At 36.3% G+C, this 22,617-nt stretch overlaps 1 protein-coding gene across 1 annotated transcript in view; it reads right to left on the minus strand.

Moving 5' to 3' along the window:
• The window catches only part of ARHGAP10 (Rho GTPase activating protein 10), a 122,258-nt gene that overhangs the window by 47,132 nt on the left and 52,509 nt on the right, over window positions 1-22,617 (minus strand). Inside the window, exons 11-17 of the mRNA XM_063310545.1 lie at window positions 21,748-21,829; window positions 19,442-19,484; window positions 18,716-18,781; window positions 10,519-10,593; window positions 7,239-7,326; window positions 2,439-2,497; window positions 981-1,086 (exon numbers count right to left, since the gene is read on the minus strand). Coding sequence (XP_063166615.1) covers window positions 981-1,086; window positions 2,439-2,497; window positions 7,239-7,326; window positions 10,519-10,593; window positions 18,716-18,781; window positions 19,442-19,484; window positions 21,748-21,829 — 519 coding nt within the window. The remainder of the gene's footprint in view (window positions 1-980; window positions 1,087-2,438; window positions 2,498-7,238; window positions 7,327-10,518; window positions 10,594-18,715; window positions 18,782-19,441; window positions 19,485-21,747; window positions 21,830-22,617) is intronic.

Below are 22,617 nucleotides of genomic sequence, written 5' to 3' on the forward strand. Positions count from 1 at the left end.
ATATTTCTTTTAAAAATGTATCTGTTGTTGGTCAAGTTTTTGGATAAATGAGAAGACTGCCATGCTTTTGGTATGTGTGTGGCTGGGGATGATCTTATTTTCTCCCTCTCTGGAGTGAGAGTGGAATTGAGAAGAAGTCCTTAGGAAAAGAGAAAGAATAGTTGGAGAAGGAAGGTAAACTGGATATAGTGTAGTGACTAGCATAGGTTAAGTTCAAGAAGGGAGGTAGGAGTGACTGGCAGAGCAGTTTAACTGGACAAGCTACACAACTGGAGTTTTGCTGAGGTAGGAGGCTATGTTGCCCAATGGACTTTCTATTCAAACCTCTGTAATTGGGGGAGGATCTTAGACAGCAAGAAGTGTTATGAGAATGGGAATTCTAGTTGTTTGCAGAATTTAACAGGGCAGAGACTGCATGTACTGTTGGGCTAAAGATAGTCTACTATCACGGAAAAGATGCCACTTCGTTTAGCCACTGTGTGCTTCTTGCAGACAGGGGTATTCTCAGCAGGCCTTCCCTACATGACTGGCCTGGATAAGTAGATTCAATTCTATTGAATTATAGGTCACAAATGAATCAATGCTGAATAAATGTGAGCTGAACACAAAAGTGAATGACCAGTATGAAAGACCAGTTGGTTGTATGGAGACGTATAGTGAATGGTATTGGTATAAATGGCAATGGTTTTAGCTATGTTTCCTTTCCATCTCTAATGCCTTTTATTACTTTGGCTATTTCTTAACCTTTTTTGTGCTCTGCATTAACAATGCTTAATCTGAAAGGAAATACACGGAGGGCATCTATATATGTATTTATGGATTAAATTTTACTAACATAAATATATACAACAAGGCAAGCTTCACATTTATTGTTGCTGTTATACTGAAATACAAAATAATATTCATCTCTGATCATAATCAGTCTCCTGGGACTGCAAAGGAAAAAGTGTAAACATTAAATTATGATACAGGATGCTTACTTTGCTAAGTGTTTCACAACAATATCAAGCATTTCTTTGTTCTTTTCTGGAAGTTTATGAACCAAGGAGTGGATAACTTTAACACGGGACTCAGGGCTACCACTTTCTATATGAGAGAACAAAACAGTAATTCTTAGTTATGCACTTGGCACAATATATGATAAAAATTAAATATAAACATTTTAATTTTTTTTATTGCTAGCTGTGTCTCTTTAAGGATGTGAAGTGGAATGATATTTTGACACTGTTTTCTCCTCCCCAGATGCTAGGAAAAAATCAGCTTAGTTGTTATTTTAGTGTCCTTCAGTATTAAGAGTTGCTAGTATAGGACTTTTATCATAAGAGGATGGCTCTTTTATTCTCTTGACCTTGTTTATGATCTTCCTTAGTATACAACCAAACATCATTTGTGTTTCCTTAAAACAACTCTGAGTATAAAATTTAAGTAAATTGTTGAAGTGCATTACACTGAGACTTTATGTCACAGCCTCACATGGGACATAATGAAAATGAAATGATGTGCAAATATGGTAAAAAATTAGGTCCACTATATCTATGCAGATTTGTAAACAATTAGGTGGCAACCCTGTAATTTACACACCCTATCTACTCCGGTCATTTACCTCCCATATCCTTTGATACTATTATCTCTTGTCCAGCTTCCTTTCCATTCTTCCTCCAAGCATGTTATATGCTAAGAGGTTCCTGCAAATCTGTGTTTTACAGATCCTTATCTCCTCTTCCTTTTTTCATATCCTCCAACTATCATGCCTCAGGTTCTTTTCTCTTTCAAACTGTTGCATATTGTGCTTCCCTCCTTGTTACCAGCAGGCTCTCAGTCCATTAGCTTCTTCAAGTCATAAACCTCTTTAGCCTTCCCTTTTAAGAACTTGCAGTCATAGCGAAATTGATACCTTCTTCTCTCTCATAAAAGGTAGGTTTAAATGTATGAGTAATTGGGTATTTCATGCCAATTTAACAGTCCAACCAATCATTTCATCTAGATATAACCTCTCTCCCTTCCCCTCCTTCCCCTCTGTACTGTGACAATCTTCTTGAAAGGTTCTTGACTCAAAGTTCAAGCTTCTATGTAATTCAACTTCATTACATTCTGAGAGGTTACATCCGGCCTCCTCCTTGCACTTTTCATATTCCATTCATGAGATGTTTATGAACGAATATTACATTGAAAAATCATTCTATTTTACCAAATACACTTATTATCTTTATATGTGAAATGAAATAGATATTGTATAATTGTTCGCAGTGAGAGTGTTCTACTGTGCAGAATGTTTTTAACATTCTGAATACTGTATGCATTTACAGGAGCAGAGATATACATGATTTGAAAATGATTTTTGGTAAAGATTCTGAGTATTATGTAACCTAACTGGCTTTCCCTGATTTCCAATCATTATTATTAAAAAAAAAACATAAAATCTGATATCATATATTTACTAGCAGGAATGATGAACTCTCCGTGTAACTCATACGTCATTAAGGGCTCTGGAAGGCTTCTGTTAAGAGAAAAGCATTGGAATAATCAAGAAAAAAAAAGATAATGCCAATTTAAATTTACATTTACATTCAAGTTTAAATACAAACTTCCTAAAAGACCCCCCCCCCCCGATATACTCTATCATCCTACACTGTATTCATTTTAATTTTGCACCAAGTTTAACCTTCCACTTAGGATGCCTTTTATAAAAAATATAAAGAATCCTCATTTCATCAAATATTTCTCTGGGCAGTATTCCACACTGCACAGGAGGAAAACCTTGGAGGTTTTTTTTTACAATCAGAGCTAGGAAATCAGGTGTTCCTTTATATAAAGATATGATCACCATACAAGCAAACAATATATTCTTAAAAGGATGCCGTTTTTCAAACCACAAGTTTATTATGACTATTTCCACAGACAGCACTCTCAAAAATAGAAGGCACTTCTTTTTCTTTCTAACCCAAAGGAATGTTGAAAAGAAATTATATAAAGGGGGTTGAGTGCCTGTCTGTCCCTCAGCAGTACAACTCTCCAAATCCAGAACAGGACAGGACCAAATTGGGTGTGGCAGAATAAGCCAAAAGAAATACTGAGTTAATAAATCAGCTGAGCCTACAGAGAAAAAAAAAAATCAGGAAAAAAATCCCCAATGCATTGCTATAGGAGAGGCAACTGCACAGCAGCTTGGAATGTAGCCAACTCCTCTTTTCTAAACTCCTGCCTGGTTCTTTCCAGGTCATCTGACTTGGATCAGATTTTTTAAAATAAATTTTATTTATTTTCAAGAAAAGAATAAAAACTACCAAAAAAACCTACAAAAAACTACAAAGAAAAAAGAACTAAAAAGGTGCAAAAACACAAGAGAATTTTTTTTCCTTCAAATTTACAAAAAGATGTGGCTTCCGACTTTTAACAGCAAGGATATACAAAGATTTTCATAATCAATATCTTACGTTATATTAAACCAAAACACCACATTATTTCTATATATCATTCCACTTTAGCACATAATAAAGATCACTAAGTACAGCTGTTGTTGTTTATTCGTTTAGTCGCTTCCGACTCTTCGTGACCTCATGGACCAGCCCACGCCAGAGCTTCCTGTCGGTTGTCAACACCCCCAGCTTCCCCAGGGACGAGTCCGTCACCTCTAGAATACCATCCATCCACCTTGCCCTTGGTCGGCCCCTCTTCCTTTTGCCCTCCACTCTCCCTAGCATCAGCATCTTCTCCAGGGTGTCCTGTCTTCTCATTATGTGGCCAAAGTATTTCAGTTTTGCCTTTAGTATCATTCCCTCAAGTGAGCAGTCTGGCTTTATTTCCTGGAGGATGGACTGGTTCGATCTTCTTGCAGTCCAAGGCATTCTCAGAATTTTTCTCCAACACCACAGTTCAAAAGCATCCATCTTCCTTCGCTCAGCCTTCCTTATGGTCCAGCTCTCGCAGCCATATGTTACTACGGGGAACACCATTGCTTTAACTATGCAGGCCTTTGTTGTCAGTGTGATGTCTCTGCTCTTAATTATTTTATCAAGATTTGTCATTGCTCTTCTCCCAAGGATTAAGCGTCTTCTGATTTCCTGACTGCAGTCAGCATCTGCAGTAATCTTCGCACCTAGAAATACAAAGTCTTTCACTGCCTCTACATTTTCTCCCTCTATTTGCCAGTTATCAATCAAGCTGGTTGCCATAACCTTGGTTTTTTTGAGGTTTAATTGCAAGCCAGCTCTTGCACTTTCTTCTTTCACCTTCATCATAAGGCTCTTCAGTTCCTCTTCGCTTTCAGCCATCAAAGTGGTACCATCTGCATATCTGAGATTGTTAATGTTTCTTCCATCAATTTTAATTCCAGCCTTGGATTCCTCAAGCCTAGCATGTGGTATGATGTGTTCTGCGTACAAGTTGAATAGGTAGGGTGAGAGTATACAGCCCTGCCGTACTCCTTTCCCAATCTTAAACCAGTCCGTTGTTACGTGGTCTGTTCTTACTGTTGCTACTTGGTTGTTATACAGATTCTTCAGGAGGCAGACAAGATGACTTGGTATCCCCATACCGCTAAGAACTTGCCACAATTTGTTATGGTCCACACAGTCAAAGGCTTTAGAATAGTCAATAAAACAGAAATAGATGTTTTTCTGAAACTCCCTGGCTTTTTCCATTATCCAGCGGATATTGGCAATTTGGTCCCTAGTTCCTCTGCCTTTTCTAAACCCAGCTTGTACATCTGGCAATTCTCGCTCCATGAATTGCTGAAGTCTACCTTGCAGGATCTTGAGCATTACCTTACTGGCATGTGAAATGAGTGCCACTGTTCGATAGTTTGAACATTCTTTAGTGTTTCCCTGTTTTGGTATGGGGATATAAGTTGATTTTTTCCAATCTGATGGCCATTCTTGTGTTTTCCAAATGTGCTGGTATATAGCATGCATTACCTTGACAGCATCATCTCGCAAGATTTTGAACAGTTCAGCTGGGATGCCGTCGTCTCCTGCTGCCTTGTTATTAGCAATGCTTCTTAAGGCCCACTCAACCTCACTCTTCAGGATGTCTGGCTCTAGCTCACTGACCACACCGTCAAAGCTATCCCCGATATTGCTATCCTTCCTATACAGGTCTTCTGTATATTCTTGCCACCTTTTCTTGATCTCTTCTTCTTCTGTTAGGTCCTTGCCATCTTTGTTTTTGATCATACCCATTTTTGCCTGGAATTTACCTCCAATGTTTCTAATTTTCTGGAAGAGGTCTCTTGTCCTTCCTATTCTATTGTCTTCTTCCACTTCCGCGCATTGCTTGTTTAAAAATAATTCCTTATCTCTTCTGGCTAACCTCTGGAATTTTGCATTTAATTGGGCATATCTCCCCCTATCACTGTTGCCTTTTGCTTTCCTTCTTTCTTGGGCTACTTCTAGTGTTTCAGCAGAGAGCCATTTTGCCTTCTTGGTTTTCTCTTTCTTTGGGATGTATTTTGTTGCCGCCTCTAAAAAAAGTTCATATAAACCTCCTAATCATCTTTCCCCCTCCAAAAGATAACACCTATTTAATTATTCCCTTCCTACCACTATTCTATACATTTCTGTCTACTATAATAAGAATCAAATTAAAAAGCACATGGGTTTTCTGTTATTATACTTGATAATATAACAATTTTAGTAATCTTACTCTTAATAAACCCAAAAAACACAGACAATTCAAAACAATAAATCCCAATCTTTAAAAGCAAATAACATCAATCAAATCCTTAAAGGAAACCAGATGAACACTCTTTAACCCTAATACAACAGTTTTAATACTCCTGATCTTAATAAACCCCAAAAAACAAAGACAATTCAAAACAATAAATCCAAATCTTTAAAAGCAGATAACATCAATCAAATCCTTAAAGCAAACCAGATAAATATTCTTTAACCCTTATCCCACTTCAAAATAAACCAGAGCATTTACATATCCCCACGATGTGCACAGATCTTTCCTCTTGAAAGAACCTACAATTTTTGAGGGGGGCAGTTGGGCTGTTTGATTCCTCTTGAAAGAATCAAAAAGCCCAACTGCCCTCCTCAAAAATTTTGCCCTCTTTTCATGGCATTCCACCAGAAAGTCAATTTCACTTGTGGCTTGCAGATCCCTCTTTCCCTTAAATTCCTCCAGTTCCAGTATCCAATCTTCATCCAGCATCTCAGTGAAAATTCCAATGTTACTCTTAAAAGAAACATTTCTATCGCTGTTAAATTCCTCAATTTCATCCACCACATCCCCAACCTGATGGCACACTTTCAATCTCATATTTTCCACAATATCCTGAATATCTTGCATAAAAGCTTGATAGAAGTCAGATGAGGTCTGCTTAAAATCTTGGTGGAAGTCAGAAAAAATCTGTCTGAAATCTTCCATGTTTCACGCAGTAGATTATGGCGCCCCCAGGAGCTTAACCAGTGTGAGTCAAAGCTATGAAAAAGTTCCGGAGTTTGTTTACACAAAGTGAAAGTGAGATAAGCAGATAGTTCCCAAGTGAAAGTGAAAACGAAAAGCTGAAGGTTCAAATCAGCCAATTCAACATGTAGGAAAATGCTAATATCTTCAAATTTAGTATAAAAATAGTAACAGGAAGACAATTGTTTACTCTCAATTCTCCTTTATATTTGGAAGGAAAACAAAATCCAAAACTTAAAACAATTTTTTTTAAAGTAATCTTGAAAATAACAATAAGCACCAAGAGAACCAGCTTCTTCTCACTGTAGAAACCCTTTCTTGGGGTACATATACTTAAAAAAACCCACAAACACACAAATTGGTGATTTAGAAATGGGGTGGCCAGTCTTAGTGTCCCTTTAAGGCTACAGTGTGGCTTGGAAAGTGATGAAATCTCCGCCTCCCAGCTGGCTCTCACCATTTGAATGTGAAAGCTGTTTGCCATCTTCTGGCTGTAAGCAGCCATCTGGAGGACAGATGGGATGATTCCAGGTATTCTCCTTTATCCGGAGAAGATTTTTGGGCTTTAAGAGAACCTGCCTGAGCCCGAAAAAAGTTGCTGTGTTGTCAGCTCCACCCACTGAGCTTGCAGGCACAGCCATTCAGTCTGCCATTCCCCACCAGAAGCCTGACTTGGAGCAGATTTTAAGGGGTTGGAAAGAATTCCAGAAATAATGTTCTACATGCTTTCCTAAAATTGTTTACATTTGCATTTTTCAAAAAACATGGTAACTTTCACATCTATTATAGTTTCAATTGAATTACAGAAATCATGCAATATTTAATCTCACCTTAAGTACTGTTTCACTGTACTTGTTATTGTCTTCACCTCCCATTCTGTATTACCTTCCAAATCAATTTCATCACATGTTTTTGCATCTAAAAAATAAACATAAGCAGGTAATTACTAAAGTGGTAATCAACTCTGATTTTGATCAGTTATAGTTTAGATTTCAGATACTGTATAACCAAGCTTATGAAAGCAGCAATAAATAAAACCATAAAGTTCTTCTAATGAAGAGAATAAGCCATATATCTGTAACTATGATCTGTCAGTAATCCTCCATGCATAGACAAGAATGAATTTTATGCCTATGCCGAAATCTCATCAGGAATTGCTTACAGTAGAGGGTTTTGCTTCCCCTCCCCCCATTATGTCTAGCCCTACTGTGCATGCTTGCAGGTGATCACTCGCTTTTCCCTCAATTCCAAATGACTGACACAGCAATCCTGGAATCTAGAATACCTATTAATGTAGGCACCTACAGAGGAGAGAGTGGGAGAGTTATGCAAATGCACAAAAGACCACTTCAAGAATCATAATTACACCTGTTCTCTACTGTGGTCTCTGTGCATTACTTATGGGTGATAGCAGGCTTACTTGGGCTTACTTACATTCTGGGGCAAATACCACTCATTAATCCAGAATGAAAAGCAACTCTGTTATCAAATAAAGTATTATTTTGAGGTCAAACATTCAATATATAATTCTGAATGCTCCTTTGAACAAGTCTGGAAGAGATACAGGACTGCAGATATCAAACCAGCTATGTAGAGTGACTTCTCATGGACTCTGGTTACAATACATTCTCTCTAATCCAACAGACAAAAGGGGGATTCTTTCCTCAATCCAGAATAGCAGACAAATGTCTGTTGCATATCACAAAATGACTCTGTTGAAGGCATAAAATACCTAAGTTCAGTGGCCATCCACTGATATCCCAACAGAATACAGATCAAAAGACACTAAGTGAGACCACTTTTGAGCATAAAATAAGTATATGGTTGGCCTTTACAAAGTATCTAGTATTTGAGATATCTCCCTCAGGACCAACCTAAATCAAAAAGTCAGGCCTTGAAACTAAACAACTAAGTGCCTGGAGGTCAGGGTGCAGGTTCTTACTGCTCTGTGTATTAGATCCTGTGAAGCAACTGGTATAATATGGAGACCACACCTATCTTGGCCACCAGGAAGCAGTAACTCCAGAATGGTAAAGTATCTTGAGCCATAGTTGACAAAAGATGAATTCTGGCACCTGGAAGAAGGCCATCTCAACTTAGGTGCATGCATAACAACTGGAAATTATGGATAGGACAAACACAAGACGTAACACATACAGTAAGTCAAGTGCTCTGAGCAGATGAGATATGTTGAATGCAAGAGCGTAACAGACACGGATGCAGCAGGGATACCAAAAATGTCTTCAGCTATCAGAAGCTCCTGACAAGGCTGTAGTACAGGTTTAAAACTCTTATTTGTAATGACAGAGACAATTATAAAGAACATTACAGTATTATTCTAACAGATGAGCCAATCCATTGAATTCTTATTTAATGGAGAAGAATTATCCTTATAATATTTATTTAATATTCTTTTTTACTGTATCAGTTATTTTAAAATGCATGCCAATTTTAGGCATTTTCTATGCCTAAATTTATTTTTTTCTTTCCCACAACATTCCTTTCCTCTGGCAAATCTTGACGAGTCTGAGGATAACACAATCTAGGGAAGCTGAGACAGGAGAGGGAATTCCTTCCTATGGTTGCATACCTATCTAGAAAAGCTTCCATAAGACAGAAAGATGTGCTGAAACATGATGCGGTAGCAGAATAGGATTTTGTTTCCTGCCTTTCCCATGAAAAGCAACCTTTAAAAAAGAATGACCTAAGGACTTAAGAAGCATGGACCTTAGACAAAGGAAAGGACATAGTATGAGAGTGGCTAAGGTTCTTCAAAAATTTAACAAAACCCCACACAATAAGCCTCTATTTGAGGCAATGCAACAAAATATAAAAATAGAAAGTAATAATCTACATTGTCAAAAATGTGTGTAGCAGGAACTACTTTCAACTATTTCTCTAAAGTTGAAACTATTTCAATGACTTCTCCAACAAAACAGTGGATCAAATTGGCTTTTTATGAACATACCGAGTTTCAGCATGATCCATGTATCTTGTCTCAATGGCTCTTCCTGATACTTTAAGAAATAGAGAGCTCTATATACCTTTCTTAAACTCAAATTAATTGCTGATAGCAATTAAACATAGTTAATTAATAATTAGCTAGACCATTTTGACAAATTAATATGGCAAGCAATATAGCATATAATATCTGTCAAATTTCCAGCAGAGACAGCCAGCATCATACAGGTGGCAAAGGTTTGACAGCAGCGCATACAGTAAAATAAAGTATTTTGCCATTCACATAATGTCTGGAGTAATGAAATGAATTCATTTGCTAGTTTCCTCTAGTTTCCTCTGCCAAAGAACACTGTGTTATCATCACAGATGGAGCATGCATGCTCCTGGAGAGGAGCCTGTTGCAAACTAGCTTCTCTGAATATCAATGAATCCTTGAGAGTCAGACCAGTGCTTCTATCAAGTGACAGGCTTGGAAGATACAGAAAGCTGAAGCAATCCCAGTAATCTGATCTGATTGCATGTATTGCCAAAAACTGTGGACAAGGAATCTGAAAATTTTGCAGTGTTGTAGTGGGGTTGGGTAACAGACAGGTGAACAATTTCATCTAACTATCCACATAATAGGAAGAATGATGAGGTATATCTATATTTGCCTCAGGATTAAATGAAAATGAAAATTTTATCAAAGGGATAGGGATATAAAACTTCTTAGAAAATCACCAGAACTAAAAATAAGAGTATTATTAAACACATACAGACATGTATAATTTAAATATATGAAAAATTTAAATATGAAGCAATGTTTAGAAAATATTCTTTTATCTACTTCAAAAATTTTCTAAATATACTGTTTTCATTTCATCAAAATTTTGTCCTTATATAATGGAGGGAGTAAAAATCTTGAACAAATTGCATTCAGTTTAATCCTTCTAGATTTTCAGATAACGTTGGCGAGGTAAATGGCATAATTGGTGCCTTAAGTTTTGCATTAAGTTAAGCCTCTCCAGCATCCATTAAAAAAGCCAATGTCCCAAAATCAAGTTAATTTCTTATTTGGGGGTGATTTAAAGAGGCAAGTAAAACTTGAAAAAACATAAAAAGGAAGCATGCATATATCATTAGAGAAGCAGATTTTAAAAATGAGCATACCCATCAACAAATTCAGAAGTCTCTGGACTTTTGAACTCACCCCTACAATCCTATATAATCCTTGATCATTTATACCTAGTAGAGAGACAAAAGCATAAATGATAGTTATTAGACATAAACAAGTCACTTTTATTTATTCTAAGGCATTTAGCATGGCTCAAGAATGATGAAGAGATTTGAAACAATTATATTTTGACAACTAAAAACTGTTTTGAGAATTCACTTTTTCAGGAGCAGAAGAACCCTGGTGAGTCCTGCTGTAGGCTTCCCATAGATATCGATTTGGCTACTGTGGAAACAAAATCCTACACTTTGTAGGTTTTTTATATGATCCAGTAGAATTCTATATAAAATGTAAGCGATACACTGGTATTAACATCTTTGAAGAATTAAAATACATCCATGCATCACTGAAAATACTTTCAGTTCAATGTACTAAAGATAAAGTAAGTTCAATATCTTTTTCCCTGGTTAGTCCATGATTAAATTATAGGCAATATGAGCTCAGTTATCACACATAAAAAAAATACTAACCTAGAAGATATTCCTAAATATAAAGCACTGCTCAGCCATTGTAAAATCCAATCACATATTGCCTATGAAGAATTTAGTTATTGTATTGAATGAATGAATGAATGAATATGCCACCCAACTCCAAGCAACTCTGGGCAGTTAATTCGCATTAGGTATTTATCAAAGAGAAAAATACATGTAGTCGTAATCTGCAATCAATACCTATTCCAAATTTGCTGCATATTGTCAGATACCCTGGAAATTTCAGTCAAACCAAACAAAACCAAAAAATATCAGAAGGTAGAAAAAATGTTTACCAATAGCAAGAAATCAGAAGAATCTTAAATATGACTTTTCCCCCCAAACTTGTTGGTTCTATGAACTTATAGAGCAACAGAAAGCTATAGGTGTGTGTAAACATAAATCTACAAGTAGAGGTACCTACATGAAGAGATTTTGTTAAAATACAACAGGAAGCATAGGAAGGAGACAAACTGAAGACCTTTTAATAACTATCTGTATACAATATGATAGGAAGAAAATTTTAGGCCTGATATATATAATAAATTGCAGTGTTTATATTTTCAGCTTTCTCAGTTAAGGTTACCCTAGTTTTATAACATAGAAATGCTAATACTAATGATATGGCAGGTCTCCTAATTTCTAATCATTTTTCTATGACACAAATCTCAAAAGTTCCAAGAAATTGTTAGAAAATATAGTAAATCAGTATGTTTTCAAGATATGTATTCATTTCCTGAATTGCTATTAAAGACATTAAAAACAAAAGTATGTTCAGTCAAAAAGATAATAATACAAATCAACCCACAAGAATACATTAAACCCAATAGTAATAGAGGCTATAAAGTTACACTAATCTTGAGACCTGCAAAATAATTTTAAGAATTCTTAAAATAAGATTTGACAAATTTTAATTTTGGTACATAAAATAGCTCATTTTAATAGATGATAATAAGCCACCAACATACATTTTAGAGTTATAAAAAGAAAATTATTTTATCATATAAAATTATTTGATCATAAGCCCACAATTTTTGTTCCTGGAAACATATGCCGAAAGTGTTACTGTGAAGCTCTTTCTCTCCTTTCAAAGACAAAGAGGTTAGTTCTTGGCTAGGGATCTGGTTGTGGCAACAGAAATCTTTGCTATATTTGGAAAGATAAAGGTAAGCTTTAAATCCAAAGCAGTTCATTTTCATGGCACAGAACTAAAAAGAGTAGAAAACCAACACCACCTTAGGGTAGCCTAATGAATTTGCATTGTTAAGAAATAGGAGGGAGGAGGACGTAAGTGCATGGGGAATAGGCTGCACTAGAGGAACCTGCCAACCATATGTACAGCAGGGAACCACCTCTGGCCCCAATGTCACAGACTGTCCTTTTGGCCTGCAAAACCCTTTCTGAGCGGAGCTGCTGACAACTGAACACATATTTTCCTACCATTTTGAAAAGTATGAGCTTTAAAAGGAGCACATCAGAGTTATAAAATAAAACTTCCCCCCCAAATCCCAGCCTCACCCATATTTTTCCCCACTACTTTGCAGCCCTCAGTCTCCTTGGCCAAAGTATAAGTGAAGACCCTGGTCACTCAAAAGGATGACCACTTCTGCTGTACAGGACTGCACTACAAAAATATTTGCTGGCAGCTATAATTTCCTCCAACATACAGAATGTTAATGCCAAATAAAGGAGGCAATGATGAGATTTCCAAACATCTGTTTCTCTGTCTGAAGCATCTAAAGCCTCCCTATACTTCATCTCTTCATTTCTGACTTTCCCCTTCCAACAGTTCAATGCAGCTACAATTAACTGTAAAAAGTATTTCTTTGTTTATCCGCCCCAGAATCTATGCAACTGAAAACAACCAACATTAAAACCCTGGGGACTGCCTCACAAAATACAGCATACTGCTGGTTGGGAGACAATCCAGCAGACACTAATGATTAACACATGATGAGATCTCTGAGCCACTGCAGAGACAACAACTTCCTTACTGTACTATCTCCCTTTGCCTTTCCTAGTGCCCCCCAAAACATCCTACCCTTCAAACTATTCTACACTGAAACACCATTTTAGTCACCAAAACCTCTAGCGGTACAATTGTCCACTATTCCAAGCCCATTGTCTGGTGTTGCTCCCATTAACACCTTCTACTCTTAAAGGGATAGAACTGCTACCTCTTCTAAGTCAGTGAAAACACCAAAGCTCTTCTTGTTGCTTTGTCCTAAGGTAGCTTGAATAACTGCTAGTGCTACGTTGTTTCACTTAGGAGAAACAACTGGTGCCTCGATATAAATTCTTAGCCTCTGGTGATTTCCACTGCAAGAGGAGCACCATGTCCTAGACATGATCCATTACCCCCACCCCCTAAGGCATTTATAAGCAATTGAGAAGATATTGGAGACACTATCCCATCTATTTTGACTGAGAATCACAGAATATCACAGCTTGAGCCATTTGAAAAACATGAAGTTATGGTAAAAAGATTGAATACTAACAGAATTCAACTACTGACCTGGTGAAAGTCAGAATTCTTAGTGGAAAAAAGTAGTAGAATATTATAGATTTTGGTTGATCTCATCAACAGTAACAGTATTTGTTACTCATATACTCATAAAGCATCTTGTATAGTCCCCAAAACTCCTGGCATCTCCTAGATGTAAGGCTTGTATGTTATATGACATAGGAGATCACACTAACATTTGCTAATAACTTGTCCTAAAGCAGCAAAAGAAGACCTGTAGTCATTCAGATGCTATACTCCCATTTGTCGAACCAGGATGGCCAATATTTGATAAGATACAAACTATAGTCCTACAAAGTCACAAAATCTCAACTTTTACAGTAATAGCATATTTTGAAGAAAATATATTTTTACTGTTTATGACAGTCCTCAGTAGTCTTGTAGAGCTCTTTTAAAAAGCAGTTTCAAGATTTTTATCATGTTCCTTATGTTTTATTATGTGTCTTTCCTTCACCAGTGAAAATCTTACTGTAGAACTTCAAGGAATGATAGCTTACTGCTGCCATCTATCTTTCAAGTAATGAACTATTATAACATAGTGCAGAAAATGCACGTAAGCCTTTAAAACAGGTATTTGAGAAATGGAACTATGATTTCTGAGAAGAGGAAAGGAAAATATGTATTATCCACATCACACAGAATTGCTGACAATGCAGATAAATTCAGATTATATAAACTATTCACCTACAAAAATATAATTGGCCTTAAGAAATCACATTGATTAAACAAGTATCAACTGTTATTTATTTCACTCTAATTGTTCCAAGTTGCCATAATAGGTCAACAAATGTCTCAAAAAAACCCACAATCACATTATTTAATATTTCCATTTGCATGGAAAACATGCCATATCAAATTCTTAGCATTTTCAGGTAGTACTGAAAAAAATCCTATCATAAAATCGCAGAAATCCACTGCCACTCAGTGCAGGTCCTATTCAGTTAGATAAGGCAATGACTGGCTAAGAAAGCAAGCAACTTCCTTAGTGGTACTAAGCCATATTATATCATACACTAGATCAGAGCTTCCTACATCCTACCTCTTTTTTCACCTGTACTTGTTGCTTCAACCTGCATACAAATATTAAGAGGAACTAAGATGAAGCTAAGCAACCTGAGCACTTCATTCCCCTTCCATGATGCTAAATTTTGATGATGTGGCTGACAAAGAAGCATCAGTGTTTTTTGCCATTGTGAGGTAGGAAACAGAGATTTAAAATCCTTGGTTTTTAAAAAACGTTCATTGTCATAATAAAACAGCCATGGCACTCCATGGAATGAGCAGCCTCAATCACTCCATCACAGACCACTTCCTTTGGTCTGTTCACCCTTGAAAATGTTCACCCTCGGGAACATTCACTTCCAGCCATTAAAATGTTGCTTACATCCACACTACACTGTTGCGACCAATCACTTCTAAGTTGCCCCATTTTCATAATTTGACTAGTTTCAAAAAGTCTGAAATTGTTTTTAAGAGCACAAAAATCATCTGAAGGACCAACTGTCTTAATGCATACCTGTACAGTGGCATTAAAAAAAAGGCAAAAAAAATCACAATAGAGGCACTTTTGAAACATCACGGAGGCCAAGTTTGCTCTGTGAAGGGGGGGGGGGGACAGTCAGGCACAAGAGAGATTGCCTAAAGAAGTGATCTCTTTAAGCAATTTCTCCTTTGTCTGACTCATCCCCCACCCCTTGAAGAGCAGAGAAACTGGAGAGAAAGGGATTAAAAGCAGGCACACAATGGTGTTTACACCAGCTTTCTATGCATACTCGCTATTGTGTGCCTGCTTACACTCTTGTAATCCCTTCCTCCCCAATCTCTCCATTCTGTGAGGGGGGAGGAAGAAAAAAGAAAGGATCAGGCACAGAATGTATATTAACTGAATGTAATGATGAGCATGTGACTGAGATATGCTACAAAGGTTGTAAATGCACGCCTTGGTTGCAAAGTTACTTTTTTCAGCACCACGGTCACTGTACAAGGCAGTCTACCTGTATTATTAAAAAAAAAAGTTTAACAAACTTACCTACCTAACCTAACACTTGCCACTAAACCTGTATTATATTTATATTAATCTCTACATATCTAATTCTTAAAGAACTTACAAACAGTTCTATTCCCCTTTGTTCCTGGGCTTATAAGGAAGTCTTTAGCCACCTTCAACTTAGTTGGCTTCTGTTGCTGTCAGTTGCTGTTCTGAGCTGCTGCTGAAGCAGTGGCTTTGCAGACTGTGTTTAAGGGGTGGGGAAGGAATGTCGTAGGCTCTCAGTGTCTCTGCTGGAGTGATGAGGCTGCTGGGATCAATTTCCCTTTACAGCTCATCTGAAGTCCATGCCTGTGCCTCCTTCATCCATCAGTCGCCTGCTAAACTGCACTTGTATTTGAGAAAAATCTGCTTTTCTCGCAGATACAAGAAAAAGTGAATTTTCTCAGTAGCTGCCACAATAATTACAGAAATAATTCTAGAAATATGTTTAACACAGAAATGGTCTGGCCTGACACTCCAGCTTATCACCCTATAGATTTTTTTAAAAAATTGCTTTGACCGTGCACAGTGAGCAGAAGCAAGCCCAGAGATTCAGTTAGATGAATGGCATCATGGTGCCATTTTGCAGGATATGGCATGTTGTCTAACGACCACCACCTTAAAGAACTGTGTTCAACAGCCCACTTTAATTTTGCTGCCAGTTGGCGTAAGTATAGTTCTGAATATGCAGATCACAGAAACTGTGTTTAAGTGTTAGACCATGATTTAATTCTCTACTTGCAATGCAGAAACTTAGAAGAAAGCAGAATGCATTCTGTTTGTTAAGGGAGGATTTCTGGAATTATTGTGGCAGCTACTGAGAAAATTCACTTTTTCTTGTATCTGCGAGAAAAGCAGATTTTTCTCAAATACAACAAAATTATTCTCAGTTTCCATGTACGCTGGACAACAATGCTTCTTCTATTTATATCAATATAATATCCCTTAAAACTAAAAGTTTCAAACAAAGACTTTGGAGAGGCATCTTTTTTTTTCAGGTAGTACATGATCAAGTTTATGAGCATGTACTACAAAAGACAAATAAAGTTATACACACAGATTTATACCAACCAGGATGTGTGAAGGTTCTAACATGTTCTTCATTACACATGCTAAAAGAAAGCATAACAAATTATATCCTCCCTTGTTTTCATAAATTTAGTTTTGCAAAGATCCAATTCACATTGCGGAAAACAGAATAAAAACTCCCAAGAGAATTTTATGATATGCAAAAAACAGTCTGGAGAGCCAGGTTAGTGTGGTTGTTAAATGCATCAGGCTAGAAATCAAGAGATCGTTTCAGGTGGCTCTTAACTCTAAGCTGTCACTATGTACAAGAGCAGAAAAAAATCCTGATCCTTTTTCCCAGCCCAAGTTTCATGCTAAGGAAGGATATTGGTAGAATACCTGTAATTTCATTAAGCACTGAAATGCCTCAAAAGCCCAGCACAGCTGCTTGCTTTAGAAGACCTGGCGACCAGTTATCAGGAACAGGGAAAAAAACGGCCAAGATAACTTGTGTCTGCTTTACAACTTACTGCATCAGCAGATTTAAAAAAATCATCTTTGGCAGCCATAAAGTGAATGTGAATGAATGAATGAATGAATGAATACACACAGACACACACGGTGTAATATTTCAAAGAATCTTAATGCAACTTTCTGATATATATATATATATATGCATGCATGCATGCATGCATGCATGGAGGGTCTTACTTTTACATGCAAAATTGTTATATTTTGTTTCTGTATAAAGAAAGTATTACAACAAAGCTTGATAAATAAGATCTAATGACATATGCAGGGGAAATACACATTAAAAACAATTCTGTATTATATCAACTTTCAAACATAGGACAGCCAAAATGTAAAAACCATTCCTAAATAGAACAGTGAATTATAAATACATCTCACAGCCCACGTATCAAAAAACTACAGTAGCATGGCAGTTAATTGTATGAAATATGAATCAGAATTCAGCCAAAGTTCACAGAATAGCCTTAGAAAAGTCATTATGCATCAGTTTTAGGGTCTTATCCAATTCTTTATTTTCAAGTGGCTATAATTAACTTTCGTAAGATTATTATATTGGAATGCTATGTGCAATTCCGCAAAACGCTATTTTACCTGCTCCCAAGAGTTCTTATTTACCTTCTCATAAGTTTTGTGTTTATTTCATAGGTGGGCAACATGGCTCCCTTTTTTTGTGATAGACAGCCAGGATTGGTAACAAGGTGAGTGTTCCAATCATTTTGATCAGCTGTACTGTATAAAATATGTGTGGGATTCAGCAACCCTGTGAAAAGCACTCCTTTTTTGAAAAGAGAAAAGCGTGATCTGCAAACAAAGTTGCTGAGAGGAAGAGAGAAGCCAGATGGTTTTTCTTTTTTTCTAAGCAGTCTAATGACTTTGGCTTCCTTTCTCTGCCAATGTGCCTGCTCAGAATTGCTGGAGAAAAAAGGATATTACAAGACTTCTTCCTTCCTCCCAGGAATCCAGTGACTTTGGGCATGATTGCTGGAAGTAAGAAGCCTAGTCTCCCTTCCTCTCAGTGATCATGAAAGAAAGATACATTTGTGCATTTATGTAAAGCATAAAGATGGAAATGGGGGGAGGGACAATATGTTGGGACAGAAGGGCTGAAAAAGTTCCCTGCCATAGTATATATTTTTTAATCTGTTCATTCATGTCCAATTCTCAGAGACTGCCTGGACAAGTCCCTGCAGTTTTCTTGGCAAGGTTTCAGTTTCAGAAGTGCTTTGCCACTGCCTGCTACCTAGGGCTGAGAAAAAGTGACTGGCCCAAGGTCACCCAGCTGGCTTTGTGCCTAAGGCAGGACTACAACTCACAGTCTCCCAGTCTCTAGCCTGATGTCTTAAACACTACACCAAACTGGTCCTCATGCCCATAATTTACTTGGTGCCTTATAAAGCTAGCCATAGCAAGAAAACAATTAGGATTTTATTTATGAAAGAGCAAAGCTAAGAGCAGAAGTTGGAATTTTCCCACTTTTCCACTGTTTTTTTTCCCATGAATACTAGAAGATCCACTATAGCCAAGATGAAAGATTACTTCTTTCTGCATAATCCATGAATCTTTGTCTTTACCTCTTCTTTCAATAGCACCAATGCATTTTCTGAGAATTGTGAGCCCAAACTTATCTAGTTGTGTACCTTAGAAGAGAAAAAAATTGAAATTATTTCAGATCTAATGAAGTATGCTCTGCTTTATAAAAATAAAAGATCATCTCTACAAGTAATTGCAAAGCTATAGCTATTCAAACAATTTACCACTGAAGCAGAGGATGAGTTTTAAAACTGATATATATTAATTAACACAACCTACGCTTGGCTATTATACAAGCAACCCTCTCCTGTTGCCTTCTCTGCTTACATTCTTCCAAATTTCATCTAGTTGTGTCATAAAATAAAAATGTTACTGAAGAAAAAAAGTTAAAATGTGCATAAAACCGAAATGTTCTGCATTAATGAACACTTAATTTTTATTTCTGCACATTTTATCCTGCTATATTAAACAACAACAATGAAATGATCATTTGTTCATTTCCAGTGATATTCAGTGGAACTTCAAAGTTATGAACTGAAATACAGATTTAGGTCCTGAGTCAAAACAAGGTGACATCAAATCACTCAAGGCAAATCAAGCTGTTTTCTAAAACAAGAACTGAACCGAATGTTGTAGTTGGGACATAATTTTATTACAAATGATTTATTTATCTCAAAGCTGGAACAGTAAATGGTTTTGGCCCAACAGACTAAAGTTTATCTTCATCAAAGTTTTAATATAAAGATTATTGTAACTCTAGTACTCACTTCCTTCTTTTTTTGTACTAGTCTTGTTCAAAGTGAGAAACACCTAAAACAAAACAAAACAAAACAAAAAACAAAACAAAACAAAAAGAAAGATAAATGTGTAACTGCACTCAATATACTAGCTTTTAAAAATTTAGTTAAGGAAGAACCCTTAACCCACTCCATTAACCGTCAAAAATGGGTTGTTAAGAATTGAATCAAAGCACTGTTCAGGTCAGTTAACTTCTTAGTTACACTTTCATCTGTTTCAGTATGCATAAATGAGCATACTTCTGAATGTAATAGCTTACCAGCCCCAATTATATCAGGATCATGCCAAAGGGCTGGTTTCCAAATTCCTTCCCATAATCCAAATAATGGTATTAGAGGCAGAGGCAAATTCAAGCCCTCCTGCAGACATCATCTGGAACCGGAGGGGAAGCGGCTTCCAAGTGTCAGAAATCAGGACTGCCTTTAAATGCCAGCTTTTAGGGGGTTACCTTTGTCCACTCAAATCCTTCCCCAAATGACAGTACATTGCAGGTGAAGGAACTCCCAGATGAAAAGAGGCTATGCTCAGCTGAGGTTCTGTGTATTGGACAGACAGGCAAATTGGATTAGCTTTATAAACTGAAGATGTCCCTTAACTGGTAAGTCCTCTAAATTATCAGTTAAGGGAGTCAGAATTAAATGGTGAGCCAAAAAAAAAAAATTGATGCCAAAAAGTTTGTGGTTTTATTATTTTGTGTGTCTATTCCTTAAGACTTTTACCAGAACTTCCCTGATTACCATAGTTTCTTCATTCCGTTTCAAATAAATCTATACAAAGGAACTTTAGATAATCCTTCCTTCTCTTCCTCTTCCTTCTCCTCTTCTTCTTTTGTATTTATCTGTGTTGTTTCCTGGGGTACTACTGGATTTGTTTTTTGTTTTTAATTCTAACTAGCATCCTTCCAAAGGGAAGATAATCCTTCAAGATTATTTGTACATTTATGCTGTTCCCTTCATTTAAAAAAGAAGAAAATTTGCAAGTTTCACATTGAAAAGGAGCTCTTAATTTGGCAATAATCTTTTAATTACTGCATGTCTAAACTGTATAATTTGGCAAGAAGTGAACAGGAAAGGAGACCGGCATTTCGACAAGATAAATTACCATTACTTGTATGTCGATGAAGATTCTCAGTCATCCAGGTGGAATTGTCTGTAGGTTGACTCATTGCAACTGGATTTCTTTCTTTTTGGTTGAAACGTTTCACTGCTTGTCCAAGCAGCTTCTTCAGCCTGGGCAAAGGTTGGTAAGGGGACCAATATATGTCTTCGTGTAGGGACAATGCAGCCACTCTGGAAAACATATATGGGCCCTTACCAACCTTTGCCCAGACTGAAGAAGCTGCTTGGACAAACAGCGAAATGTTTCAACCAGAAAGAAAGAAATCCAATTGCCATGACTCAACTTACAGACATTACTTGCATCTTTTGAATTTTGCAAAATTATAATGTTGCCGACAAATGTAAGATAAATAATGCAGCATAAATATTATATTTGTTATTTCCACAAATACTGATACTTCAAGTATTTTGATATAAACTAAGAAATGAAGTTTGTTTTAAAAATTGTAGACATAAATCAACAGTTAAATTTCTGAGATACAATCTTTTTACTAAGGCTGTGAATGTATATTCTAACAGATAATAATAACTTCATTTGTAAACACATTTACTTTGGAATAATTTTCTTCAAAAATAACAATAGCAAAAATTATGCTGCAATGGTTCAGGGAATTTTAAAGTCAGAAAATCCAGTAACAAACATTCATACTTTTGGTCTATATTCAATTTATACATAAATAGGTTATACATAAAGAGCTTAGAAGGAACATTTATTTATTCTTAGGTATATTTTTTTATGTATACTTCCATATATACACATAAAGACAGAAGCACATGCACATATATATACATTTACCTCCAAATCTAAATGTTCCATGGATCTGATCCATAAAATTCTACGCCTGTGTTAGTATTTAACAGTGACAAGTTTTATTGTTTTAATAAAATAAGCTAAAATGGCTAGCCCTTTAGAAAAAGCCTTTTATTGCAAATTATACTTTATACAGCATTTGAAACTTTAGTGCAAAAGAATATTGATTTCATACAGCATGTCTCATATTAGAGATGTTCGATATGACACTATTTTGTTCTGTAAGCACACAGTACATTAGTTGTGTCATACAAGCTATATAAATAATAGGAAATATGGCCCATGTTATATTAGTGGTTTGCCTTCATGTTTGTTTGTTTATTTTTAAGAATCTTAAGTTTCTTACAGTTTCCTTCCCATCTAAGGCTTCAAACCACGTGTTCCTGTCTTCTTCTGAGAATGCTTGCAGGGTCATAGGCATACCAGGTCTGGAAAAGCACAGCGTATAAAAGTTATTTTATTTATTATTTATTTATTATTCAAATTTAATTACCGCCCATCTCCCCCAAAAGATGAACTCTCGGCAGTTTACAATAAATACAATAAATTTAAATCACTACTGAACACCAATTTTCACGTAATGTAATTCTTCTCATCACTGCACATCACTACACAAATGCATCATATCCATTTTTGAAACTATCAAATGTCTTTGAAATTACAATGTAATAAATAGCGCTAAGACAAAAAGAAAAAAGTACACAAGCCAAACACACACCCACACACACACACACACACACATATACAGAAAATGGTTTAGCACAATACGTGAAACAAGCCATTATATCTGAACCTGAAATTCTGGATAGCCTTAACTAAAATTAATTGAAGTCAACTCCAAAAGACATTTTAGATAAAGAGAGTATATGAGCTCAAAGATCACTGAAGGTTATTAAACAAAACTACAATGTCTCATTATGCTTAAGTGATACCACTCTACAGCGCAAAGGATGATACATTTGAACTAGGAGGCTGAATTAGTCCTTTCCATTCCACAACATATAATGATACCTAGTTTCAATATTTATTTTATTTATTAATCAAATTTATCACCGCCCATCTCTATGAGTGGATTGTTCACATCACTTAAAATACCTTTGTAATTAAAAGATTCATATATTCTGTTTGGCTACCTCCTTAGTATTTGGAATTTATCAAGACATCAATAATTATGGAATATTCACTGGAGGAATGGCCAAAGTAATTATTCTACAAT

Source organism: Candoia aspera, chromosome 8, assembly GCF_035149785.1.
Source record: "Candoia aspera isolate rCanAsp1 chromosome 8, rCanAsp1.hap2, whole genome shotgun sequence".
Lineage (NCBI taxonomy): Eukaryota > Metazoa > Chordata > Lepidosauria > Squamata > Boidae > Candoia > Candoia aspera.